Here is a 27,233-nt window from a genome sequence, read left to right on the forward strand (position 1 = left end):
GCTGCTGGTGTGCCTGCTGGCGGGAGCAAGCCCCACACTGACACACTCTTAGCAACAGCCAACCGACCAGATAAAAATAGAAGAGGGGCTTCTATTAGGGAAACCATCATTCCCATTCCAGGCAAAAATCCGAAACACGTGACGACGTTGTGGGGAACGTTTTGCCACATCAGCAACACGGACAGATGTGTTGTGCTGTTGTCGCAGCGTGGCTGAAGGATGCTCTGTCCTACTCGTCCCCGATGAGAATCTGCATGATCTGTATGGACCGGTAGATCTTTATGTCAGAAGAGCTTCCTATTTCTTTCAAAGTATCAGGCTCCTGCAATGCATATCAGCACATAAAGGCAATAGAACAGCACTGGGCTGTTATACTGAGACAGGAAAATGCTAAATGATTAACTGCAGTAGTAATGCAACAATAACTGAATTCCATTCTATTATCCCTGGCTGAAGTTGTTCTTTCATATTCCCGTACGCAACAACCTCCTCACATTTTCCAGAACACGGGGTTACTCCTCACAGCGTTGTGATATTCCAAGTCTTTATCTTCATAAGCCGAATAAATCACCTTGCACGCTCTGCGCGTTGTTAAAATCTTCCAGATGAGTCCCCACCCGGGGTTATATTGAAATGTTTCTCTTAAACTGTAACTTGCATGTCATCTTAAAAACAGATACAGATGTCAGGTAGGCAAACCGCCTCGCGTTATGGCACCGGCGGTGGTGAGTCGGACGAGGAAGGGCGTCTGCCAAGCACCTCCACAAAACACGAACCTCACTCCACACCTGAGGCTGATTAAATGCAACATTCAGGCGCTCAAACCATCTGAGGTCTCTCACAATGTGTGAGCGTATGAGGAAATGCTTCACAGTGTGCCGTTATTAAGTGATCGAAGATGTGGCGTTACTCCGTTTGTTCCCAACGTGGATTTTCCTCGAGTCCTCCTTCGCAGCAGATGTCCTCTGATGCAGAGTATTTGCTTACTTTGGGTTCTGTTGCACATTTAGACAGCTGGATGTGTGACGGTGATGCTGGACTTAATGTTATTAGCTAATTGTATTCTCACAATGAGCAAGGACCCCCTTCTGATGTTGGGGCTGGGGAGGTAGACAAACAATTGGATCTTGTCCCCAGGCAACAACATGTCCTTCTTCTGGGAAGGCCAGGGAATTCACACGGCAGTAGTAGAAAAGCTGGCACATTTCTGTAGCTTTTTATGATGGCAAGCTGTTAGCAATAGTGCAACAGACCGCTTGACTATTAACTTGCTGATATACAACATCATGGAACATGTTACTGGTGATATTGTGGTTAATTATTATTATTTGATTAAAAAAAGAAATATGTATGTAAGTAAATGCTGTTAATATAGCCTATATGTTTTTTTTGGATGAAAATAAGCACTGCCTTGAAGACATTTAAACTGCCCCTTAAAAAGGATTGGTAGATTGTTCTCAAACCGTGGGTTGTTTTCAGCAAGTCGTAGTGTTGCAAGTCCGCTGTTGAAATAGGTAACAAGGAAATGTTACCACAGAGGTCGCCTCCCTGTGGAGCACGGCCGACTTAACGATTCAATTTCCAGTGTTTGCGCAGTGCAAAATGCCCTAGGACATGTTTTCCTCCCAAAGAAAACAGGAATGAGGCAGCAGACCAGACATCTGATGCATCTACGAGATAGTCGGGGGCCAAATGTTTTTGGTCAGGATGTTTTTTGATAAGGCTTTTCTAACGCGAGCGAGAGTTTTTCCACACCGTGAAAATGTATACCCAACGCTGAACACACTGCGATAGTTTTACTTCTGGATTCAATTTTCGTTCCTCTTTCCTGTTAAAAGTTGATGACTGGATAACAGTTTAATCCGGTTATATAATGCAATATGAATGTACTTTAACTGCAGAACAGCGGCAGTTGCCCATGAGGCTGAAGGTTGGCCACACAGACTAAGTGTATTTTCTCAAAATCTCCAATTCGGAGAAAATATGTTGGCCCTGAAACGGAGCCAGAATAACACAATATGATCACTCACCGGCCCCACAAACACCGCGGTACATTCATCATACCCACATTCAGGGGGTCGATGGCGAGGGCACTCTAAAAGAGAATTTTAGAAGAAATGTTGCACAACTATCCATATTAACATTAATTTGACGATGGTATCATAACCGCTAAAAACATGTTCACAAAGTACCCAATCCCTTGATGTGAGGCTAATTAAGGGGGTTTTTCTTGCCCTTTGGGGGGCTAGGGTCAGGGAGGTGTCATAAATATTAAGCCCTTTTAAGCCCTTAGAGACTGTACCTGTGATTAAGGGCTACACAGGTACACATTGGACTACAAAAATATACAATGAATTGACCTGAACAAGAACCGACTTTCTCCTTAATCAGATTTGAGCATCTATTGAATATCGCTAAACACCTGCAACTTTTTTTAACCGGGCGGTACATTGTCATCAGCTTCCAGTCGCCTGTTGCACACAGTGGAGTTCAGTGGTGTTCACAGGAAAACCACAGGACACAGCCCCCCCCCCCCCCCCCCCCCGCCCCCCCCCCCCCCCCCCCCCCTGACCTTCAGTCATGTGACCTTGGCTGGTGAGCATGGGGCAACTCTGAAAGAAAGCGTGAGGAGATAGGAAAGAAAGGAGGACTTGGGATCAGGGAAAACAGCTGAAACCTCGCTGGTCTGGCGGGGGAGGAGAAAGCGCTGATGGGCAAGGATAAGAGGAACAGCACTAAAACGACAAACAGACCTCAGGAATCCTGCAGGGCTCTTCATTAGCAGGGCTCTGCGGACCTCTATGCCAAAACCTGGGCTGCAAAAACCCACATGTCTCTAATGTTAAAACAAGTCAAGCACTATAACCAGTTTAACCATCTATCAACCTTGCTTCATATCTTAGCACTAGTCAAATGTGTGATTATGATGAAACAAATACAAATGAGACAGCGACGATTAAACTGAATCGCAGAGACCCAGACGCGTATCGATCGCAGTGGTGATACGAAAGGCCATTCAGGAACACGGCACCACTGGCTGCCTTCACAGACCGGAGGCGGGTGAAACACAGAAGCACATGTTACAGTATACATGAAGGCATCACACGACACCACCTCACCCTACCGCTGGGGCCCCCGGTCCTGCCTCCAGTTCCCCTAGAGGAGCAGGCCCTGTGCGGGTGTCAATACCACGGAGGGGGGAGAGCGCTGCGTGTTGTGTTGTGGGGTGAGGTGGTGTGGTGTGTCGGGGAGACGGGGGGGAGGAAGAGGTCAGAGGGGGGTTTTTGGAGGAAGCAGCTGGATGCCTGCAGGGCAACAGAACCTCAGGATTACAGGGATGCAGAAGGTGATTGTGGCACAGTGACAACCGTGGGCAGAGCCAGGGCAGGCAGAGCCGAATGTGGTAACGTTTAAAACGCCTGAGCCCTGTTGGGGGGCTGGATACAGTACAGTTGTCGGGAAGGAATAAAAGCACCAGGACGGGAAAAAAGAGTAAGCGATGACCTCCCAGAGAGCCGCTCCTCTGTGTCCTTAAGGTTAACCTGGCCTTGTTTTCTAGCCTACATTTCAACACTGTGTGTTCAGCTGTACCGGCTGGGGATAGGAGGGGAGAGAGAGAGAGAGGGCGAGGGAGGGAGAGAGGGAGAGAGAGAGAGAGAGAGAGAGAGAGAGAGAGAGAGAGAGAGAGAGAGAGAGAGAGAGAGAGAGAGAGAGAGAGAGAGAGAGAGAGAGAGAGAGAGAGAGAGGGACGGAGAGGGAGAGAGACAGAGTGAGACAGAGAGGGAGAGGGGGAGAGAGAGGGGAACAAAACAGTAGCGAGAGCTAATCTTCTACATTTCATACTTAAGTAAATGACCCAGGGAACCTGCCACTCATGCCATGCTGCTCTTACACATCACATTACGGGAGGGAAGTACACAAACGTCCGTCCTCCTCCTAGGACGCACAACACACACGCGTGCCCCACATCTGTGTCATTCTTAACGACGGTCCACCAATCTTTTTGTTTCTCTAGCCATGACTCGGCAGGATGAGATCATCCCCGAGCATCCCAACAACAGCAATATCCGGTGCAGTCTGCAGGACAAGCGCTGCATACAGAAGACCCTGGCGCGCCACCCTTCCAAATCCACCAACCAGAGGAGCAACAATGCCAGGGAAGACCCCAGGGCTTCGCTGGTAAGAGGCACAGTCTGTCCTTCCAACACACACACACACACACACACACACACACACACACACACACACACACACACACACACACACACACACACACACACACACACACACACACACACACACTAGACTCCCAAACCGGGGACACGCTATTCCCAATGACGCTCTTGGCTAGATCTTACTTTGTGTTTTATTTACCCCTTTGTTTTGTGCAATAGCATGACAAGAGAGACCCCTTCCCCGAGTCCCTGCTTAACAAAAAAACGAAACACAGAAACAAGAATGTTGAACGTTTGCCCAGAACATGTGCTTACAATTGTGTCTTGGTGTTTGTTATTTTTTTCCCCTCTCTCTCGCCTTGTTTTTTCCGTCGGGAATATCATATCTGGTGACAAACGAGGGAATGGAAACGACAAGGTTTACAGAGAAGGAGCCCGAGTCATTACCCAGTCGGCCACAATGCTTTTGTTTCCCCCCCCCCCCCCCTCCCCAGGCTCCGTGCCGGGCTGAGCTTCAAAGGGCCCTCGACAGGCTGGCATCGAACACTCGCACGCACGAAGACCTCTACTCCTTCCCTATACCCAACTGTGACAAAAATGGAGATTTCCACACCAAACAGGTCTGTAACTGATGCGGCACTTTTAATATGAACGGCACAGCCAAAGGTTTTCCAGTTAAACTATTGACGTAGGACAGGGAACGGGATGTTATTACACATTAGGTTCGGATCCATCCATCTCCTGTCTGGGTTTGTGGCCTAAAAGCACATTTTCATCCTCCAACTGCAGCCTTAGCTATGAGGATCTGGACTACTTCATCATCTGGTGATCCAAGAGGGATGAAAACAGACACACCAGCTCAGGGGCGACTCACAGAGTTTCTTGAAACGCACTGGAGTCGGGCGGGAGGGCCAGCCAATGAGCAGACATTTATTGCTCTTTAAACCCCATACAATTGTTTTAACAATAATACCTCCATCAGCGAGAGGCGGATACTGTTACGTGTTGGATGACCTTTCTGCTTCAATGCTCGGCATTTGTAAGCAACTGGCGCGCACCGGAGAGAACGAGCTGAAAAGAGAGGCCAGAAAGGCAGATAAGGCTGCGTGAGAGAAGCAGAGAGGCACATGTGCAATCAAAGCAACAGAAGGCGAGTGTGTGATAAAAGCAGACCTTTTTCCAAAAGCCCCAGGTCTCCAAAAAATCTGATTGGGCAACACAGCTCAACCGTCCGTCTGCAGGGCTTTTATAGGGCGTAGTTCTGAGGCCCATTCAAAGGCATGTGTTTACTGTTTTACTATAATTGCACTATGGTAAAACTTTGTGGTACCAGGGGCGAGCAAAGCCCAGGTCAGGAGAGAACCATGAATCTTTTCATGGTATAGCCGGCTTAACTGGAAGAGCTTAAACCGGTCTCAAAAAAGGATGTTTTGAAATTGCCCCGAGAGACTCAGGGGTGGGTGGCGAGTGGACGACTGATGTGGTGCGTCTCCCCCAGCACCTTTTAACTGCCTCGCGTCGGACGGAACGACCGCACGACTCGGGGACCCCGGCCAAACGCTGCCGGCTAGCTGCTTCTCCCACTAAGACCCGCAGCACCACACAAACAAACACAGGCTTCCCCCTCAGCATGTTAAATACTGGCCCGCATGCGGAAGCATGGCCAATGTAAATAACATCCCACATCCTTTTTCTTGTTTTTAAACACCCCAGTGCCACCCAGCTCGTGACGGACAGCGAGGGAAGTGCTGGTGTGTGGACCAGAAGACCGGCCTCAGGCTGCCCGGACCACTGGAGCTACGAGGGGATCTGGATTGCCACCAACTGATGACCGCTACCCTAAGGGTGTGAGACCGAAGGGGAGGGGGGGAGGGAGGGAGGCAGGGAGGAGAGGATGGCATGGTGGTGGGTGGGGTGCAAAGGAACACACACAGTTTCTACTGGTGCTGATTAGAATACCTGCTATATGAGGACAGGACTTAACCACATTTACCTTGGGGCCCGTGGACCTTGAGACGGCAAAAAAAACTAAAGAATGAAATAGACCTAAAAAAAAAAAAAAAAAGCAAATAAAGTTGTGTTCTTGGTCTATGTATGTTTTTACTCTGCGTGTGAGGACATGTGATCTCTATGATTATTTGGCGCACTTTTGTGTGTTTTTTTTTTTACTATTTAAACCCAGACAAATATGCTTTAGACAGTGTGTTCGCATTTAAAGTGACAAGTGGCAGCAGAGTTTTCCGCCCAGATAGTACATTTGAGATAAAACCGATTTTTCTTTGTTTACTGAAATCTGACGGGCATCTTTGAGAGAAGAGCCAATTTCCTTTTTAAGAGGAACATCACCTGCAGACTGCCTTTCTTCCCTTTCTGTTAAGGGTCAAGGTGGAATAGAGCTATGCACTCCCCTGATAGGATGCCAGCACCATTCTGCTGTTTGTGTAAATATACAGCTATCCCAGTGCAGGTTGGCTGCCCAACACTATCCATGGCAGGCAAAAGCAGTTTTATGGTTCTATAACGGGGTTGTAAAACAAAAACAACAACAAACCTCCGATAGAATTACAGCTAACTAACAAAAAAGAAACAACAACTTCTGCATTTTTGCCTTCTATGCATATTGGAACTTCAACACATTTTTAGTAAGAACAAAATCAGTATGTATAAGGATGCTCTTGATTTCTGTTTTTGAGTATGATGTTATAACTGTTTTTAATGTTAAAAATAAAATTTTAAAGGATATTGTCTATCTTTTGTTATGTCTCACTAGTTTACGTTTTTGAGCATTGAGGTAACTTTGCATGTCTTCTGTTGGGAAAATAAATGTTGATGTTACATCTAGGAATAACAAACATTGAACACAATGACGTATTGCCATCAAGTTGTCATAGCTGTCAGTGAGCTACTTATGCAGTATTAACATTTTCCCATGAAGTTGTGTATATGTAACAATATTTACCATACTGCATCCACTCTCACAAACCAAAAACAGAAATGCAATCCATCAATCCCACTTTAATTACACAGAGCATACAAAACAGATACACCAAAGTGCTCAACAAGGGACAGAACACAACCAGAACAAGAAATTAGTTTGAAATACAAATAATGTCAAGAGTGAGAAATGAGAAACACTTGAGCTCCACAATTTAAACGCAGACTGCGAGGCTGTTATGGAAGCAGGTAGGTAAATCTGTCCGTCAGCTTCAACTTTCACGGTTATTAAACAAACATGTTCAACGCTGTCGCCAAGGCTGAGAAGGTGGCTGGCCAAACGCAAGTGTTTCCTCTGTTCGTCATCATGCAAAAATGATAGCGTGTTCGATTCCCAGATCCCGTCCACTTATGGCGCATTTCCACCGGAGGGTGCGAGCCTGCGAGGTTAGAACGAGGTTGCTAATTGGCCCCAGCAGCCCATCGGCTTAGCAGGATCGGCGACGATAGCTCCAGTGTGGGGTTCTTAATAACCTGTTGGCTCGGAGTTCAGTGGAAAAGGAAAAACATGTGGAATAACGATCATTATACGTGCGGTGGGCGAGTGACGCTTACAACAGCTCTTTGTTGTTAGGTCCTGAATTGATAAAAAATCATTCGTTACTCTCGATCTCTCAAGACGTGCTATTGTGGCTGTGGGAGCCCAACACGTCAACAATAGGACCCTGAGGTTTTTCTCAGAAACAGGGGTCAGGCATGGTGAGACGGGAACTGTTGGTTTCGCAGCGAAATATAAATAAGAATTTTCCTGAAACCAGGAACTTTTTTATATTAAAATATGAATGCGCAAGGGAAGTTAATAGTTGTGGGGTTAGTCAGAGTATAACTTACTCAGTCTTTGAGAGTATCTGTTAAAACAGAACCTACTCAGGGTACTTTGTAAAACCATAGCATCAAGTCCCCCTGACCCAAAAGTGACAACAGTGACCTACATCCCTGAAGGGTTTTGACCCCATAACATTTCTGAAGCATTTATATAATATATAGAGGCCTATATATATATATATATAATATATACAGATAATAAAGTTTGTGATAGGGCATAAAAGCAGTCCAAACTAAACAGGCATAGGCATGAACACACAAATACATTTTAGTATTGAAATAAACAACCAAATCAATCTGAAGTCAATCGATATTGACATTTGATATTACATATAAAGCTATTGAGTGGCTGTGCTCTCTGTGACTGAGGGGACAATTTGACGGATATTTCCCTGATAGTTAAGTGACAGCTTCTGCCCCCCCTAGGGAGTGGCCTATGGGCTGTATGGATTAACTATATTGTACAGATTCAGGAGATGACTGTAAAACGATGTGACAGCTACAGGACTGCCTATGATACGACGCATGCTGCACACAATGCTGAACATTGGTGTTTGATTTGTATTGTACCTTGTTCAGTGTGTACCAGTGTTTACATCCGATTTCAACACGGTGTAGGTGCATTTGTCAATGAGAGACATTATAAAACGACTGCGTCCATGGCACAGATCAAAAGAATGCAAAAATGTGTAATGTTTACCATCTGTTCATGTTTTTGTATACAAAACATCTATCTTCTGAATCTTTTCGCGATAGATCTAAAAAGAAAAAAGCCTGTGAACATAAATATACATGTAACACGCATGTATGCAACAACCACTAACATGATACCTGAGAGAAATAAACAACACATCTGAATGGGCACGTTCGGGTATAAGTTAGCGATGAAAACAAATGTTTGGGAATAAAAACTTTGGAATGATACAACGTGACGACGGGATTTTCCGGGGCCTCTAAAAATATCTCCTGAGTCCAGCAGCAGAGCAAACATTCAAGGCCGCTTACTTCCACTGCCTGGGTCCATTCTGAGGAGCTCTAAGGGCTTAGCCAGAACTGGGTTTTGAATTTGTGCAGGAATCACAGCTTTACGAATATTCCTCCGCTTGATTCAAAACGTCACAGGGCCCTATGTTTTCCCCCCCGGCGCCCAGAATACCACAGCTGTGTCCGAGGAGACTCGATAGTGTTAAGCTTACACAAGTTTTGTGACCCCTACCCTATTCCTGAACGGCCATGCATGCCACCAAACTCCCCGCTCCTGTCCCACCTCCTGGGACTATGGTCTGGTTTGACCTGGCGTGGTTTTGCTACAAATTTTCTGCAGGCTGTTTACGCAAAATCAGCTTTAAGATGACAGCCAACATATTACACAATTGACCTATATAGGGCACATCCTGGAGGCTTTACAATGTTATTGTTGGGTAGTACACTATTACAACTATTGGCATGTGCAGCTTACAAGAGGTGTAGGCAAGAATGCAAAGTATTTCAGTTCTTAATCTTAACACAATAGAGTAGTGAATAGAAGCACATTATGTTAACAAACCGTGTTGGCATGGGAGCCCATGTGCTTTTTTTGTTATTACGTTGCATAAGCTTAACGTTCCTTATTGAATAACGTATTGTTAAAGCAATGTAAAATGTGTCATGAAAAACCCACGTGTGGCCAAATGTGGATATTTTATGTGACGTATACCGTCCATACAACGCAAGCGACGTCAACAAGTGTGTCTGTACAATGTCGATCAGCTATTTGAGTGATTATCGCCTGTCACTCAAGAGTCAAACACTTATAATCCTGTTTTGGGGGACTTTACGCCGATAGGATTGCGTTTCATATAAAACCACAAAACGGCGACTCTGAACGAAAAGAAAATCGACTGGTTTTGTAAACCCAATACATGACAGACGGGTTCAGAGCAGGCTGCACATCATCAGCCGGGCTAAGCACATCCGTAATGAGGAGGGTGGGTGGGGGTGCAGTTCTGGAAGATTCTGTGGGAATCTTACGAGTGGACCCCGTTTCACCAGAGTATTGTGGGGACTGTCTCTCCTCCTGGGCAGTCTGGTGAAACCATAACGCCTACAATAACCGGGGCTCGGGCGAAGCCCTTAAGGTGAGTCTTCCTGCAGCGATGGAATAACATGGCATGCAAATCTTTTATTTTGTGGAGATATAAGACATAACGTTGCATGCTGTTGCACGTCATAAAGATGCCTTTTAGCCTATTTATTGTTATGGTGGCTAGGCTAACTAGCTGTTCAGTAGCCTCTGGTCTAATAACAACAAAGGCTTGTGGGTCGCATTACTGCACGATGATGTGGACATCACGATACATCTGAAGTCTAGACACAACGGTGGGGATTAACCTGTCCGTCATTAGATATGGACAGCTGCTCGTCAAGCTGTCAGTCATGAAGACACCCATCTAGCTGCGCTTACCAAGATGTACACATACGCTGCTATCAAAATGAATAGAAAATCACAATAAATCAACGTTTTTTTCAACATTAAATCACTAACAAACCTTACATAATACACGTTTAATAAACGTGGCCACTCGCGTTTGATTAGTTAACACAAAGAAACATCCTATCTTGAATTCGGTAAGCCGGGGACACGGTCCAACTGAACCCCGCTGTTATCATCGTAGACTGCGTGGAGCGACAGGCTACCGCGCAGAGGCTAACGTGCGGAGCTAACGCTCTCAATACGTATAGCCTAGGCTAACGCGCCGAGCTAACGCTCACAGAACGTATAGCAGAGGCTAACGCTGCCAGGCTAATGGTTACAATACACACATAAGAGCTAATATAGCGAAAGGCTAACGTCACCAAGCTAACACTATATAGAGAATAGCTAAATAGGGACAGGCTAAGAACACCAAGCTAATGCTTACAATACAGAACAGCTAATATATTCTTTATGGGCGAACCGGGGATAGAATATGAATCCCGTAAAGGCATCATGTTTTCATCATACAGTTTTTGTTACAAAATCTGTTTTATTTCAGATCTGATGCATGGAATAGACTGATCTCTACTGCTCCCTGTGAAGATGTCAAGTAAGCAAATGGATGAAGTCATGCTTTGCTGAACCTGCAAGTTGACCATCATTACAATCATTATACAAAAGGGAATGTTAAATGTATTTTTTATGATTATATTATTATACAATTATTGTCAAATATTATTATCGAACAATATTATTGTTTTTATTATCATATATATTATGATAATAAAATATTATATGAATATATTATTAAAGTTTATAGTATTAGTATTTTCCTTTTTCCAATTACACATGTTTTAACTGACATTAGTCTGATCGTAAAAAGTTCTGGAGAACTACTAATGTTGAAGTCCTTTTCCAACTTTTCATCACAACAGAGAGGCCCTATGCCCCGCCCCCTCCCCCAGCCCCCACAACTGTAAGTATATATTTGGTCTCCAACTCGTACTTTGGGTCAAGTAATTAAATAGTTTTTGCCATTTCAAAAATAAATACTATTGAATTATCATGTAGTCATTATGCATTTTAACCACACCAGTACAAAAATATATATATTGACCAATGCTAAAGGATTACTTCCTTTGTCATCAATTTAGATTTAGATTTAGTGCATTTACCAGACGCTTTTTCCAAAGCGACTTACAATAAGTACATTTGTCAGAAGAAAGATAAACAATTATCATGAATGGCAGTTTATTTTGCATCAGTCCAGCATCTCCTTCCCGTTGATCTGTACCTGCTGCTCACACACTCTCTGCCATCTGTGTCCCTATCTCATCTGACTTCATCAGCAAATCCCCAACACTGCTGGGTTTGTGGGCTACAACCCATACAGCCACCTGGCCTACAACAACTACAGGCTCGGAGGGAGCCAAGGCACCAACAGTCGGGTAACGGTATGAATATTAACCTAGAGGAAAACAAGGTGACCCAAAATCAAAGGCAAGGTCAAAGCTGGCTGCGCTTCTCCTCGTTCAATCCAGTGTTTCACAACGTGACACCATCAGACCTCCTAAGAACAAAGTGTCACTCTACTTTCCGAGCAAATTAATAGCCGCACAGCTGTTAAAAAATACAGGTTTTTGTTACCATGGAATAAAAAAACCCCTGTATTCTTAACAGCTGTGCGGCTATTAATTCGCTCCCGAAAAGTAAAGTTATACTTTGTTCTTAGGAGGTCTGATGGTTTCATCTTGTGTAGCAAAAGCAAGAGAAAGAATAAAAATGAAAATTTTATGACACCCGGACATAGGTCAATTAGAAGACGGTGTTCCACTAACGAGACCTTATTAAACGTGGCGTTGCACAGCGCTGCCTGCTTGCCTTCGTTACAGTGCAGACCCGGGCAAAGAAATTCCATCCATGTGCATTCAGATCCCGGCCGCCTTACAATGTGTGCACTGCTACCTAACCCCCTATTCTAAGAAGCCCATGCCATCCCCGTTGCCATGGCACCCCAGACCCGCTACCCAGCATGGAGTTGGCTTCTGAGCAGTAATTAAGGCCCTGCCTGCTGCAGTTGTGGTTGACTGAGTCTAATAATGGCATTATGTCTCACAGTGGGCAATTCCCAGCTTCACTTCGACTTTCTTTATTATTATTTTTTGCATCATTTTCCGCTGGTCGGTGCGATTTCATCACACCCTATGGGCTTCCCAACCTCTGGTTAGGGTTTAAACTGCCTTTAATTAAAGCGAGTTAATACAAGTCACTAGAGTTGACTGATGCGTGAACGTTTTCTTTTTTTGTGTGTGCCGTTGGAAGCATTATGTCATTTTGCTTAGCGAGCGGATGCTACACGGCTTCTGTCATTATTCAGTCATTTCCTGATCCAGCATGTGCCTTGTCTTAACCACAAAAACATTTGTAATACTTCCCAGAATACCTCGGGAATAAACATCCCAAAGCCGCCCAAGCCCCCTGACAAGCCATTGATGCCCTACATGAGATACAGTCGGAAAGTAAGTGCACGAACAAAGAAGTACCCCTTGTGGTTCACACAGTGGTCATCGTCAATCACCGGGGCAAGTTTGGTTTCCAGTTAAACGCAGCCGCGAAATAATTTGATGATGAAGATGAGACGAAGATGAGATATTTACTTTATATTGTATTGTTGCTGTGATGTTGCTGTTGAGGTACCAAGCGTAATCATTTTACTTTTGTGTGCTTACAATAAGAATGTAATAAAAGCTATTCTGATTGTGATTCACTCATGGCGGAAGAGAGTGGTTTAAAGGTAGCCACTCAGACCGCAGCACACACTTTACCGTGCTTTTATCATCTCAGAGACGGCGCTCAAATCGCACGGCCTCCTCTGGTTTGTGACCTCTCTTGCTGAGAGAGTTGTAGCCCCTCCGGTCTCATCCGTCCCTGTGCCCGTGTCTGGTTCTCATCACCAGGTTTGGGATCAAGTGAAAGCCTCCAACCCCGATCTGAAGCTCTGGGAAATTGGGAAGATAATCGGTGGCATGTGGAGAGACCTCACTGATGAGGAGAAACAAGATTATCTCAACGACTACGAAGCAGAGAAGGTCGGTTTCCCCCTAATGAGTGCCGTTTTGGGGTGGGGGGTTGTGTGGGGGGGGGGGGTTTCGGATGTTGACTGGTTACCAGTAAGACGTGTCTCTCAGAGTTATGGGTCCCTCTGGTTCCCCCATTCCTTCCGACCTCACACCTCTGAGCAAACACACTCTTGCGCTCCCAGCGAGCGGCGGAGGCAGAATGACGGCACCCAGGGGATCCGCATGTTTTTTTTCCGCGTCGGCACCCGCCTACCGCCCTTCTGTGTACCTCGGCTTAGCTCAGGAGGTAGAGCGGGCTGGGCTGGTAACCGGAAGGTTGCTAGTTCGATCCCCGGCTCCTCCGAGCTGAGTGTCGAAGTATCCCCGAGCAAGGCGCCTCAGCCTTCCCTGCTTCCGACGAGCTGGCTGTCGCCTTGCGTGGTCCACTCCGCCGTCGGTGTGTGAATGTGTGCTTTAACAGCTGTGAGACACTTTAGATAAATGCGTCTTCTAATTGCCCTAAATGCCCGTAAATGTAAATGTCAATGACTCCATTGCCGCTGCCCCCTTGTCATTGCTGTCGCGTCTCCTGCCCGTAGATCGAGTACAACGAGAGCATGAAGGCGTACCACAACTCCCCGGCCTACCTGGCCTACGTCACGGCCAAGAGCCGGGCGGAGGCGGCGCTGGAGGAGGAGAGCCGGCAGAGGCAGTCGCGGCAGGACAAAGGGGAGCCCTACATGAGCATCCAGCCAGCCGACGACCCAGACGGTGAGGGACTGCGGCGAGATGGCCTCCCCAGATGTTTTGTCAAGCTTGCACGCACCCATGCGCGCGTACACATGCACTCACGTACTACACAGACACACGCACGCAGGCACACGCACGTGCGCGCACACACGGAAACGCACGTGGCCACACACACGTACACACATGTACACTGCCGCACAGATCCACTCATACGCACAAATGCACACACACGCATGCACATAATCGAGCAGGATTGTGCAAGCATGCACACACACACACACACACACACACACACACACACACACACACACACACACACACACACACACACACACACACACACACACACACACACACACACCAACTCTGTGGTAATTATAGCCCTACAGCCACATTCAGCCACACAGTCCCAACACCAGAGCCTCTACTGATAAAAACAAACTCCTTTGCGTTTTAGAAAGACCAAAGCCTAAGTATTCTTAAAAAAGTATTCTTAAAAAAGCGTTTTGGACTTTAGGTTGTTAACGACTCGACCGGTTTGGCATTAAGGACGTTACTGGCGTTTAAACAAAGAACCTATGCAATGTTACTTTTTGGAATAGCTAGCGGTCTTATAAACGTAGGGGCACTAAAACACTAATGTGTTTCTTATTCTCCTGATGGACGACACCGGGCAATAGCCATGATTGCATACAATTGTAAGCTGAGTTTAATAAGGAAAAGTCAGGGGCATGATGTGTGTGTGTATTAGCACCCATTATAGACCGCCTGTGGGCATCTGACCTTCCCCAAGACACGCACTTAGGCCTCTGTTGTTGCCATGTTTGGGAGGCGTAGGTAAAAACAGCAACGAGTTCAGCAGCAGCTTGTTTGCATGTCTCTTCGAACGTTTATTTTATAACAAAGCATTATAACATTAGCGTTTGTTGCAGGATTACAGTTTGTAGTCTGCATTTAGACGCAGGGTTTAGCCCCACTCATAACACTCAGGGATCTGTTTTTCATTATGGTCAAATTGGACATAATGACCTATACTTGCCTCTGTGTAAATGTAGTAATCGTCCCCATGAGTTTATAAAGACCGGCCCTAAATGTGTGGATCTTTTTTCCTACATCGAAACATATATTTTTGTACGCCAGTAGCAATAAGTAGACATGAAAAGCCTTTCCTTTGATTGATAGATGCGTTACATAATTCACCCTTAAAGGACAAGGCTGGCATAATTGTGCGGTTTTCTTTTTATTGCCGAAATCGCCCTAATAAAAATACCTAAACCGGTGTGGTTTTTCCCTTGTTTGCAAGTATTGTCCGTTAGGCAAAAGTCACCCTGATCCCCATCCTCATCATAGTCAATGTAAGACATCGCTGTCCAAAAAAAAATGAGCTCCCCCTGTCGCTAGGCTCCTGCAGGGTTAATCCTCAAACATTATAATGCTACCCCCTATACCGCGCTGTTCCTATTCAGACCTGCATGTGAAGGCCTTACGAGACCTTTACATTTACATTCAGGAGGGTTCTGCTGACGCTTGTATCCAAAGCGACATACAACCATTCATTCACACATTCACACACCGACGACGGAGTGTGAGCTGCTTTGTTTATCTCCTCTGCTCTGGCCGGACTCAAACCAAACGACAACAATCATTTCGGAGCAGACATTGTCCGTTCGGTTCGGGTATACGGGAAGGGAGAGAGTAGCCCGGCTTCTTTTGGTCCTCCTGCTCCTCAACCCCTCTGGGGGGGGGGGGGCCTTCGGCATGCTGACCGCTTGAACGCCCCAATCCCTCTGTCGAGGGGTACCTCTGAGGTGGCGGCGATGGTTTACATTTACATTTAGGACGCTTTTATCCAAAGTGACTTACAAGTACATTTGTCAGAAGAAAGAAACTACAATATATGTCGGAAAGAGTAAAGATATTCATAGAACCATAGAAGAAGATATTCATTTTAGTCCTCCTGCTCCTCAACCCCTCTGCTCCCCTCCCTCCTCCCTCCCCCCACGCTCGCTCCTCCCTCCCCCAGACTACGACGACGGCTTCACGGTGAAGCACTCGGCCACCGCCCGCTTCCAGCGCAACCACCGGCTGATCAGCGAGATCCTGAGCGAGAGCGTGGTGCCGGACGTGCGCTCGGTGGTGACCACGGCCCGCATGCAGGTGCTGAAGCGGCAGGTCCAGTCGCTCATGGTGCACCAGGTACGCTGGGGGGGGGGGCCTTCGGCATGCTGACCGCTTGAACGCCCCAATCCCTCTGTCGAGGGGTACCTCAGTCATATTTTGAAGTGCCATGGTGATGGTGTGGGCGTGGTGGGGTGGTGGTGGTGATGGTGTTCGTGGTGGTGGTGGTGGTGGTGGCGGTGGTGGTGGTCGTGTACGCATGTTGATGGCGGTTATGATACCGTTGTGGGCGGGGCTCAGGCGGTGCGGAGGCGGGGTCTGACCGGTGTGCCCGTGTGTCTCCGGGGGTAACAGAGGAAGCTGGAGGCGGAGCTACTGCAGATCGAGGACCGGCACCAGGACAAGAAGAGGAAATTCATCGAGGCCACAGAGTCCTTCAGCAGCGAGTTGAAAAGGGTAAGAAGAAAGAGATCTCTCCTTTTTTTTTTTTTTTTGGATGTCGCTGCTTGGTGTTTGCAGATGTTTGCTCGAAAGAGTGGAGCCCGGCTGTTTGGAAGGCGAGAGTGGCGCCGTGGCCAGCAGCTGTAGCTAACGTCGGCCACATGTGTTGGCCAACACCTAGCTGTCAGCGTCGCTCACAATTTGTGGGTCTTATTATGGAGTTGTGGCGAAGCGAAACGCAGTTTTTCAGTGCAGTGACCTTTTCACATGAGTAGGTGGCACTGTTTCCCCCCTTTACACGCACCTCTGAAGCAAGACCAGCCAACAGGCTCTCCGCCAACGCTCACCGATGTGATTCTTCTTCTTCTTCTTCTTCTGCTTCTTCTTCTCCTCCTCCTCCTCCTCCTCCTCCTCCTCCTCCTCCTTCTTCTTCTTCTTCTTCTTTTTTTTTCTTCTTCTTGTTCTTGTTCTTGTTCTTCTTCTTCTTCTCCCTCTTCTTCTTCTCCCTCTTGTTCTTCTCCCTCTTGTTCTTCTCAGCTACATATTTCACAACGGCTACAGCCTTGAATGATCCCAACATCTTAAAAGCAGAAGCGAAACTTGCGCCAAAAGCGAACCAGAGCTGAGCTGAACCTCCCCTCTTGATGCGTCGACAAAGCTGTCCTTTTTATTTATGTGATCCTTGTGACCTTCGCACATGTTTATTATTTGATCTCGTAAAATATGACTTATAGATCCCCCCCCCCCCTCTCCCCCCAGCTGTGCTGTCTGAAGGTCGAGGTCGACATGGAGAAGATCTCTGCTGAGATCTCGGCGGCGGAGGAGGCGTCCCGCCGGCGCCTGGCGGAGCGGGACAAGGAGGCGGGGGCGGAGCCTGGCGCGCGGGAGGCCCCCACCTGCGTGCTGGCGGAGGAGGAGAAGCACGTCTGCGCCACGCACGGCGGGGGCAAGCCGCCGCAGAACGCTGCCGACGACGACGACGGCGGCGGCGCCGACGGCGTCAAGGACGGAGAGGAGGCGGGGCCCGGCGCCGCGGACGCCACGGGTAAAAAATGGCGCCGTGCACTAGGGGTGTAACGGTACACAAAAATCTCGGTTCGGTACGTACCTCGGTTTTGAGGTCACGGTTCGGTTAATTTTCGGTACAGTAAGAAATCAAAATGCTAAATATAAATGTGCTTCATAACATGTGCTTCAAGTTGTTCATAACACACTTTTGTGCTTTTTACAATAGGAACATTAGACAATAAAAAACTAGAATTCTGCTCAAAAATATAAAGATTCTGAAATGTAGAAATAAAAATAAATAACATTGGCTCACTGTTTTTTTTAAGAAATATATTATCTAATGTGCCACAATGAACAATTGCAATACTAAACATTTTCAAGTTCTTGCTCAGATTAAATAACATGAATAAGGCTCAGACCGTTTCTTTAAAAAAAAATATTTTCTCAATCTAATGTGTAACAATGAACAATTGCAACACTAAACAGTTTCAAGTTGTTGCTCAGATTAATTTTTACTCCCCCCCCAATCTTTAGCCCTGATGACTTTCACTCAATCGTTATGTTTTTTTGCCAGAAAAATCTCCTTATCCACATTATCTGCAGGATAATAATACCAAAAATTTGAGTGTACATACGATGTACCCTACATGTTACTCCCGTATACCACAATGCAATGCGGTCGCGTTTTTCCGGAGGAGAAGAAGAAGCTGAATAACCGCGAAAACGAATATATTTAATGATGGAGTCTCCGGCTTTCGTTTAGAAATGTCAACAATTTATTTGGGATTAAACATAGAATATTTAACATTCGAAATTAATTTAATAAAAACTTGAACAAGGAAATGTTACATTCAACATCAATACAACCTCCAGCTTTCCTCGTGAGTACCCGGTTTCTTTACATGATGTGGGCGCATCTGTCTGCGTCACACAAATACCCGGCGCATTTACTGACGCAAAGGACGTTTAGAAATGTTCAGCGTAGCGTCCGAATTCTCGTTTGTTCGTTCCCTCAATAGTGCACTATATCATGAACACTATATAGGGAATAGTGAGTGAGTGAATAGGGAACGATTTCGAACACAGCTACGGTGTGCGCAACTGTGCATGTGCGGCCGCAGCATGTTCAACACATGCGGTCCTCTACAATATGTCCGTACCGAAACGGTTCAATACAAATACATGTACCGTTACACCCCTACCGTGCACTCACCGCGTGGAGACGGGTTCAGGAGGTGGAGCGGGTTGGCTGGTAGCCGAAAGGTTGCTGGTTCGATCCCCGGCTCCTCCCCGGGAGTGCCGAGGTGTCCCCTGAGCGAGACACCTCACCCTGACTACTCCTGACGAGCTGGCTGTCGCCCTGCGTGGCTGACTCCGCCGTCGGTGTGTGAATGTGTGTATGAATGGGTGAATTTTGGGCAGTATTGTAAAGCGTTTTGATTGGCCACTGGTGGAAAAGCGCTGAATGACTGCACTCCATTTACTATTTAGAGATGTGTGATACTGTGAGGAGAGAGAAACCTGTTTCCACCATGATGACTGCGTGACTTAACCCTCCTCCTCCTCCTCCTCCTCCTCCTCCTCTTCCCCTTCCTCCTCCTCCTCCTTCCCTCCCCTCCTCCTCCCCCTCCTCCTCCTCCCCCTCCTCCTCCTCCTCCCCCTCCCCCTCCCCCCCCTTCCTCCTCCTCCAGTGAAGCCGGAGGCGGAGTCCCAGCCCGGCGGCGGCGAGGAGGCGGCCTCGGAGGACAAGGACAGCGTCCCCGAGGGAGCCATGGAGGAGGGCAACAGCGACAGCAACACGGGCTCCGAGACCACCTCGGCCCAGACGGAGGACGCCCCGCCCAGCGAGCCGGCCCCCGAGGGCCCGGGCCCCCTCCCGCGGGGCCGGGCGGCCCACTGAGCCGACCGGTCGCCTGGTCTGACCGCTGATATCTCCATGTGGTCACGCTCTGCACAGTAGCATCTCAACCCCGTCACCACCTCCATCCCGACGGGCTCCACCTCGCCAAACCCCCCCACCCCACCCCAGATAGCATCGTTAGCTTTAGAGCGTGCGGCGGCGGTGCGGTCACACTCATTTTGAAGCGTTTGCCCGTCCGTAAAAGCTGATTTAAATGGTGTAAACCGGTACATACCGGTACCCAATTAAAGCCGAGCCAATCAAAGCCGAGCCAATCACAGCTGTACACAGGAATAGTGGGGGCTGAGACACCCCCCTCTGAGGCCCTCCCCAGTGGGGGCCCCTCTGAGTCTCTCCCCAGTGGGGGCCCGTTGAGTCCCTGCCAAGTGGGGGCCCCTCTGAGTCCCTCCCCATTGGGGGCCCCTCTGAGTCCCTCCCTAGTGGGGGCCCCTCTGAGTCCCTCCCTAGTGGGGGCCCCTCTGAGTCCCTGCCCACTGGGGGCCCCTCTGAGTCCCTCCCTAGTGGGGGCCCCTCTGAGTCCCTGCCCACTGGGGGCCCCTCTGAGTCCCTCCCTAGTGGGGGCCCCTCTGAGTCCCTCCCCAGTGGGGGCCCCTCTGAGTCCCTCCCTAGTGGGGGCCCCTCTGAGTCCCTGCCCACTGGGGGCCCCTCTGAGTCCCTCCCTAGTGGGGGCCCCTCTGAGTCCCTCCCTAGTGGGGGCCCCTCTGAGTCCCTCCCCAGTGGGGGCCCCTCTGAGTCCCTCTCCATTGGGGGCCCCTCTGAGTCCCTCCCTAGTGGGGGCCCCTCTGAGTCCCTCCCTAGTGGGGGCCCCTCTGAGTCCCTCCCTAGTGGGGGCCCCTCTGAGTCCCTCCCCATTGGGGGCCCCTCTGAGTCCCTCCCTAGTGGGGGCCCCTCTGAGTCCCTCCCTAGTGGGGGCCCCTCTGAGTCCCTGCCCACTGGGGGCCCCTCTGAGTCCCTCCCTAGTGGGGGCCCCTCTGAGTCCCTCCCCAGTGGGGCTCCCTCTGAGGCCCTCCCAAGTGGGGGCCCCCCGTTGAGGCCCTCCCAAGTGGGGGCCCTGTTGAGTCCCTGCCCCATGGGGGGTCTGGTTTCAGCGTGAGGGCCCCTTTAGACGCACGGGGGGGGGGGGGGCAATGTCGTATGCAGCTCAGCAGGGTGTCTCTGGCGGGGCCCTGCCTTCTCTGTGTAAATAGCGGGAAAAAGGAGACAGAAGGCAGGGGGGGGGGGGGGGGCGGGGGAGTCATAGAAGGCAATGAGTCGGCAACCCCGGGGAGGGTAACCGTGGCGACGCGTCTTCAACAACAGCCAACGCCTGTCTCTGGAGTTTGTGTTTTTTAGACAGGTGATTCATCGGCTCCGGTTGACACATTGAGGGGGGGAAAAAAAAGATGTCTGGAGGAATCCCGTTTTGAGGAAGCTATACGTTGTTATTATTTCCGCCGGCGCAGTGTCTTACTTGAACCTCGATGAATGCGAAACGCCGTACGAAGCGTAAACAGTTTCGGCCCGCTCGCTCACTACTTCCTTGGCCCACCCACAATGCAACTCCGGCCGCCGCCCGCCGCCACTGAAGGCTGCTTCCAGGCGTAGCAACCAGGCGTCAGGCAGAGCCCTGATTAAATATAAACCCTGGAGTTGGAAGCACTTGAAGGCCCACAATGCAACGGGCCTCCTCCTCTCCCAGGTCCTCTGGCTGGGGCAGTGAGCCGTAGCGATAGCCCGTGTGAATGCACTATTGTTTCTTGCTGGGGGGCCAATCAGAACATGTCCCGAACCCGTCCTGCCACAGCCCTTAAATAACAACACATATCTCCCCCGTCATACGCTCTGCGCGCTACGTCTGGCAGACGTATCATTGCAATTTAGGTGTGTTACAAAAGAGGGAAAACTAAATAGAGTGTCATGCTTAACTTTGTCTTTTGTACTGTAATGCGATTGCTGCTTTTCGTCGTTGTTTTTTGCATGAAGTCGACCGTTTAAAAAACAAAACCGAGAGAAGCGTTCCGTTGGGTTATTGTGACGAGTGCAGTGAAGTGTCTCCCGTGTGGAAGGTGATTGGTTTACTCTTAGCCTCCGTGGCAGTGATTCAGTGACAGTATCGTCTCAGGAGTTTGTGGGCACTAGTAGCTTTGTTATTTTTTCTGCGTAATTTATTATCCAGCAATAGTATCCTATCTTGTGTACGGGCTGAGTCGAGAGCATGAAAGATTGTGTGTGTCATCACGCAGGGGCGTAGCCACATGGGGGGCAACGGGGGGGCCACGGCCTCTCTTGGTCAGAGATTGGCCACCCCGCTGCCCCCCCCCCCCCCCCCAGTCTGAAAAAATAAAATTAAATAAAGCTGAAATATGCATTATTATTTTGTCCAAATTTTGACGCATAAATCTTTTCTAATGTGTTAATTCTGATATTAAAAACAAATAATGCATTTAAAGTTGCAATATTCCCCCCCTGTCAACAATCAAGTGCCACCCTAAACAAAAGACTGGGCCTGGCCCCCACAGCAATAATGTTCTGGCTACACCCCTGGTGTCACGTTCTTCTCATAAAACACCCTCGAACCCGCCCAGCACCTTGTTCACAAGTTTGCCCGCTGTCAATCAAGCCCCAAGCAGCACGCTTTGAACATGCCCGCAGTGTTACACACGATACACACATTATCGATGTTGCAATGTTCAGAAGAAAACGAAAAAATGACAACAATGTTGTTTTGTCGTCCAAGGCTTTGCTCGTAAACATTGTGTTTAAAATGACATTCTTTTTTTCATATTTATATCAATAAACTTTTTTACCCAGAAGAAACATTTGCCCTTTTCTTCGTTTGAAAGTGAAACCCATTATGTGACATCTTGTGCACCTATTGATGCTTGAAGGTGCAACATTTAACCCCTGCAGAGAGACAGAGTTGAACTATACCTTGCAAGCCTAAAGGTCAGGGAAGTGGTTGGGGTGGTGGGGGGGGGGGGGGTCTTCCTGTTTCTGTTTTGCTGCTGTTCTTCCTCCAAACAGTTGTTTCGACCAACACAAAGGTAAAGCACAATGTTAAAAGAAAAACACTTTTCACCAGGGTTCATAACCATCAACATTTGATTCCTCTTTTGAACAAATGCAGGCAATGAGGAATTTAAAGCAAGATTTGTTTGCATGCAACTCGATCTGCCGCTGGATTTGTTTCGGTACAATGTTAATGTTGGCCTGCACATCACATCAATCGTGTCATAGCATGGTTCTGCCCTCCAATACAATATATGGCCTGCAGCCATTTGAAACACAGCTGGGTATTATTTTAGGAACTCGGGCACAATACAATCAAATAAACTTCAAAGATGGGTGATACTGCAACGTGCCTGTTTCCCTTCACTCTTCAGGAACCTTGAATATCCAACTAAGATTGAATTGTCAGGATGAGCTGCAAGCAGCAGCAACGGAGGCCTAACGAGGCCCGTTTTGAACGGGCACTCTCCTAGTTTTCTAAAAATAGCACAATTGTGACACATTCTATTCAGGAGGCCAAGAAGAAAACCAGCATTAGTTTTGCCATTGCTGCTTTCTCTTGTAACAAAGCGACAACCTAGTGATTTCTTATAATGTATGAAAGACTGGGTGTGAACATTCAAACATCCCTCAAACATCTTTGGCAGCTCATAAAGCAGATTTACACTATGCTGCGGAGGCCTCTGAAGACAATGTGGTTGAAACCACCTGAGTGAAAGTTGGAAAACCACATTGGAACAGGTGTGCAACTCTGCAGAGCATGCACTGATACATAGAGAGAGAGTGTGTGTGTGTGTGTGTGTGTGTGTGTGTGTGTGTGTGTGTGTGTGTGTGTGTGTGTGTGTGTGTGTGTGTGTGTGTGTGTGTGTGTGTGTGTGTGTGTGTGTGCCGTTCCAAACCTGTTTTTATTAAAGACTATAGTAAAAGACCCATTACCAGACGTATAGCAAACTGTGTTCGAATCCTGTGCTTGATTTTGATTTGCTTAGCTTACCTTAAAATAAAAAAGTGTTACTTCCTCATAAATAAATTACATTTTCAACTCTTTACAATTACCAAAACAACCGCAACCTTCCGTGAGAGGAACACTGTAAAAAAAATCGGCCTGATAGACTGTAGATCATTGTGTCTGAGAGCATCACCCAGAGGAACTCATTGTTGCAGCACAGCACCTTGTGCTTCTTGTCTTCGTGTCAGAGGTACCGTCTCAGCCTGCCTCTGGGTTTCCTCCCTGTTTTGAAGTTTTTTCTCTCACAGTAAACTGCTCACTGAGGCGGTGAAGACGAGGCTGGGGAAACATGGCTAAGGTCAATGGTGAGTACCTTGGTGAGAAAAGATAGTTATCAGAAGAAAGCTAATAACAGACTTCTATAGTTACAAAATTGAATACTAATGGGAACTAATATCAAGTTGATAAAGTTCATACAATTCTGTAAGCATTATTAAGTAGCGTTTCAATACTGTAGTAAAGGTTGTATCATTATTGTTATTAGCAGAAGTGAAAGTAATAGTGATATCAATCGGAGTAGTTTTATGTAGATTGCAGTTCTTGTGAAATTAAAATTCAAAGCATGGAATTACTTGCAGTTGCAGTTACTTATTGCCTGCAAACCGTGCATACAATGCGCGAGGGCTTCGAAGATGACAATACTATTGATTAATGCAGTTTTGGGTTAGGGTTAGATATGAAATACAGCTGAATGCATTTCTCATTACTTTGACACTTTCATTATTGATTATGGACGGAATTTAAACAATTCTCTAACCTGTTAGTTGTGCTGAAGTCAACTTCTATCCACCCCCACCTCACTAAATCAATCCCTATCTGTGTGAATGTTATTGATGAATTTGTATGCTATCGTGTTGTATTATGATATTATTGGATAATAACCCTGCCCCTGTTTTTCAGATTTTCAGATGTTTGTACCATCTTTGTGTATTTTGATTATCAACGTTAAGGTAAGCAACGCAGACTCTAGCCCTTGCACCTTATTTCGTCAACCATTCAAGACTTCCTTCATCTAAACCAGATAAGATGTAAAATAAGATATAATAATAAGATAGGAATATAAATGAATACCATGCTTCCACATGGGTGCCGTCCTACAATTTATTCCAGATCTGCTCATCTCAAGAACAAGAAGAAGAACAAAATCTGGATAACACTACCGTAGGCTACGACTACTATGGAAACACAGTGGACTACACCTTGTACGCACACACCCCGTGCGAGAAAAAAGATGTCATCCATCAGTTCCGTCGGTGGTTCATCCCCCTGTCTTGCACCATCGTCTTCCTCCTGGGCCTGTTCGGCAACAGCCTGGTCATCTTCACCTCCCTCCACTTCCGCCGACTGAAGACGATGACCGACGTGTACCTCCTGAACCTCGCCTTCGCAGACCTCCTCTTCACTCTCACGCTCCCCCTCTGGGCCGCTAACTCCCTGCAAGACTGGAAGCTGGGCCTGTTCACGTGTAAGGCCATGTACACCCTGCACAAGGTCACCCTATACAGCAGCATACTGCTGCTGTCCTGCATCAGCGTGGACCGCTACTTCGCAATCACCAAGGCCGTGTCGGCGCACCGCAACCGCACCAAGACCGCCTACCTCAGCAAGCTGTCGTTGGGCATCATCTGGGCGTTAGCCCTGGTGTTCTCCGTCCCTGAGATGAGGTACAGCGGCGTCCGCCACGGCACCTGTAGCCCGTACCCGGTCGACAACACGTCCAGTCTTCTCATCCAGAGCACGCAGATCGCCCTGGGCTTCGCGGTGCCGCTCCTGGTCATGACCTTCTGCTACAGCGCCATCGCCGTGAAGCTGTGCCAATCGCGCGGCTTCGAGCGCAACCGCGCCCTCAAGGTGATCCTCGCGGTGGTGGCGGCGTTCCTGTGTTGCCAGGTGCCGTACACCCTGTACCTTTTTGTGAACACCCTGAACCCCAGTCTGGCCAAGACTGGGGACTGCGCTCATCAGAGATCGCTGCTCTTTGCTCACGACATCACCCAGTTCCTGGCAGTGTGCCGGTGCTGCCTTAACCCGCTGGTGTACGGCTTCATCGGGGTGAAGTTCCGCCAGGATCTGCTGAAGCTGATGAAAGAGGGGCGCTGCCTATCCCACGAGCAATTCTATAAGTGCAGTTCGCACTCTGGCAGGAAGAGCAGCGTGGCAGACACCGAAACCACCACCACGTTCTCCCCTTAAAGGTGCTGAACCCAAACTATAATTTCAGTTTAATGGGGTGGGAATGAACGGCCGAAAGCCGTCTATCAGTGAGGGAAATGCGGTTTGAAAATGTCTGTTTCAAATTGACTGCGCTTGCCTAATTTTTGAGCCAATTTCGATTGTTGGGCAGCTCCCTCCTCAATTCTGACCAATCAAGGCATCTCTTCCCTGATTGGTGCGGGGGAATCTACCTTGCCTTTTCACAACAGGCGTCTGAATGCAACACATAGGGACAGTCTGGTTTATTTTCAAAATCCTACTCTCTTGCTCTCTCATGCTCTCTCTCTTTACACCTCGCATGACTTACCTACAGTAGCTTTAAAAAGAGGACAAAATGGTCCAGCTACACACTGTTTAACAGTGGACAGCATCATCGTAGCATGTCCGCAGAAAAAAAAGATGACTAATGACATGAGGAATAGAGCCAGAATAGAGCTGTGGATGATGAGCTGATCGAGTGTATTTGAGTCAATGGCTATATATATGTATGTTTTCTTCTTCTTATTTTACTTTTTAATAAGGTCCTAATTTAAAAATGCTCAGTGACCTCAAAGAGTTTCTAGACGATAATATGATTAGATCTATCTTTATTTATGCGTCCTCCTCTATCATTATACTTTTCTATGCTCATTCTTGACATTCTGAGAACGGTTTTGCAAGTGCTTCTGAAAAAAAGGAACCCCTGAACGTGGACATTTCCTCCCTGAATGAAGTGATGTGTGGGTTCATGTGTGTGAATATGGGGAACTGTCAAATGTAGAGCGTTAATAAACAATTTATCTTTTAATTGTCATTTTGTTCTGTAAATCAATAAAGGTCGACTCATCTTTGCTATAGGTGTTGTGTTCATTAATTCGTCATTATTGTCCATGACCGAATGACCCTAGAAGACATCTCCATCAACATCATTTGCATAAAATACACATGACAAATCTTTGGTTTTAGAAATTTGATGGGCTTTTTTGTGTTTTTGTGAACAGTGAGGCAGGTTGAAGAAGAGTGGGAATGAAATCAGCATGGGACCGCAGGTGGGAATCGAACCTGGGAATAAAAAGCATGAATGAAAAGTACCTGTAGGTTCCTATGTTGACTTAAAGACCAGCACCGGGTTTGCAAAACAGGGACATTTTAACAGTTGAATTAGTTTTAAGCATAAGGGCACTGGCATACGAGATGTACTTTATATGCAACAATAAATGGATATCTTTATTTACAATTCTGGTGCTGTGAGTTCAAACGTCTAAATATATCTGAAGATCACGGCTCGTTACACATA

At 47.5% G+C, this 27,233-nt stretch overlaps 3 protein-coding genes across 3 annotated transcripts in view; all 3 read left to right on the forward strand.

Annotated features, from left to right (window-relative positions):
* Window positions 1-6,028, forward strand: part of LOC130379881 (insulin-like growth factor-binding protein 4) — a 13,268-nt gene extending 7,240 nt beyond the window's left edge. Inside the window, exons 2-4 of the mRNA XM_056587009.1 lie at window positions 4,016-4,179; window positions 4,670-4,795; window positions 5,889-6,028. Coding sequence (XP_056442984.1) covers window positions 4,016-4,179; window positions 4,670-4,795; window positions 5,889-6,026 — 428 coding nt within the window. The 3' untranslated portion in view covers window positions 6,027-6,028. The remainder of the gene's footprint in view (window positions 1-4,015; window positions 4,180-4,669; window positions 4,796-5,888) is intronic.
* A 3,921-nt stretch (window positions 6,029-9,949) lies between these two features.
* On the forward strand, window positions 9,950-19,807 carry LOC130379865 (SWI/SNF-related matrix-associated actin-dependent regulator of chromatin subfamily E member 1-like). Its single transcript, XM_056586983.1, has 11 exons — window positions 9,950-10,111; window positions 11,009-11,059; window positions 11,385-11,425; window positions 11,799-11,897; window positions 12,888-12,968; window positions 13,407-13,538; window positions 14,108-14,279; window positions 16,282-16,454; window positions 16,731-16,832; window positions 17,577-17,862; window positions 19,517-19,807. Exons 2-11 carry the CDS (start codon window positions 11,053-11,055, stop codon window positions 19,723-19,725), a joined length of 1,302 nt encoding a protein of 433 aa, XP_056442958.1. The 5' UTR covers window positions 9,950-10,111; window positions 11,009-11,052; the 3' UTR covers window positions 19,726-19,807.
* A 4,078-nt stretch (window positions 19,808-23,885) lies between these two features.
* ccr7 (chemokine (C-C motif) receptor 7) lies at window positions 23,886-27,204 on the forward strand. Its single transcript, XM_056586995.1, has 3 exons — window positions 23,886-24,048; window positions 24,644-24,693; window positions 24,854-27,204. The coding sequence occupies exons 1-3, from the start codon at window positions 24,033-24,035 to the stop codon at window positions 25,934-25,936; spliced, it is 1,149 nt and encodes a 382-aa protein (XP_056442970.1). The 5' UTR covers window positions 23,886-24,032; the 3' UTR covers window positions 25,937-27,204.
* Window positions 27,205-27,233: the final 29 nt, after the last annotated feature.

Source organism: Gadus chalcogrammus, chromosome 3 (assembly GCF_026213295.1).
Source record: "Gadus chalcogrammus isolate NIFS_2021 chromosome 3, NIFS_Gcha_1.0, whole genome shotgun sequence".
NCBI lineage: Eukaryota > Metazoa > Chordata > Actinopteri > Gadiformes > Gadidae > Gadus > Gadus chalcogrammus.

Excerpts from the sequence above, each read along its gene's own strand:
- LOC130379865 (XM_056586983.1), top strand. Across the intron at positions 11,898-12,887 it reads GCCAAGGCACCAACAGTCGG|AATACCTCGGGAATAAACAT; the intron begins GTAACGGTATGA and ends AATACTTCCCAG. Across the intron at positions 13,539-14,107 it reads ACGACTACGAAGCAGAGAAG|ATCGAGTACAACGAGAGCAT; the intron begins GTCGGTTTCCCC and ends TCCTGCCCGTAG.
- ccr7 (XM_056586995.1), top strand. Across the intron at positions 24,694-24,853 it reads TTTTGATTATCAACGTTAAG|ATCTGCTCATCTCAAGAACA; the intron begins GTAAGCAACGCA and ends AATTTATTCCAG.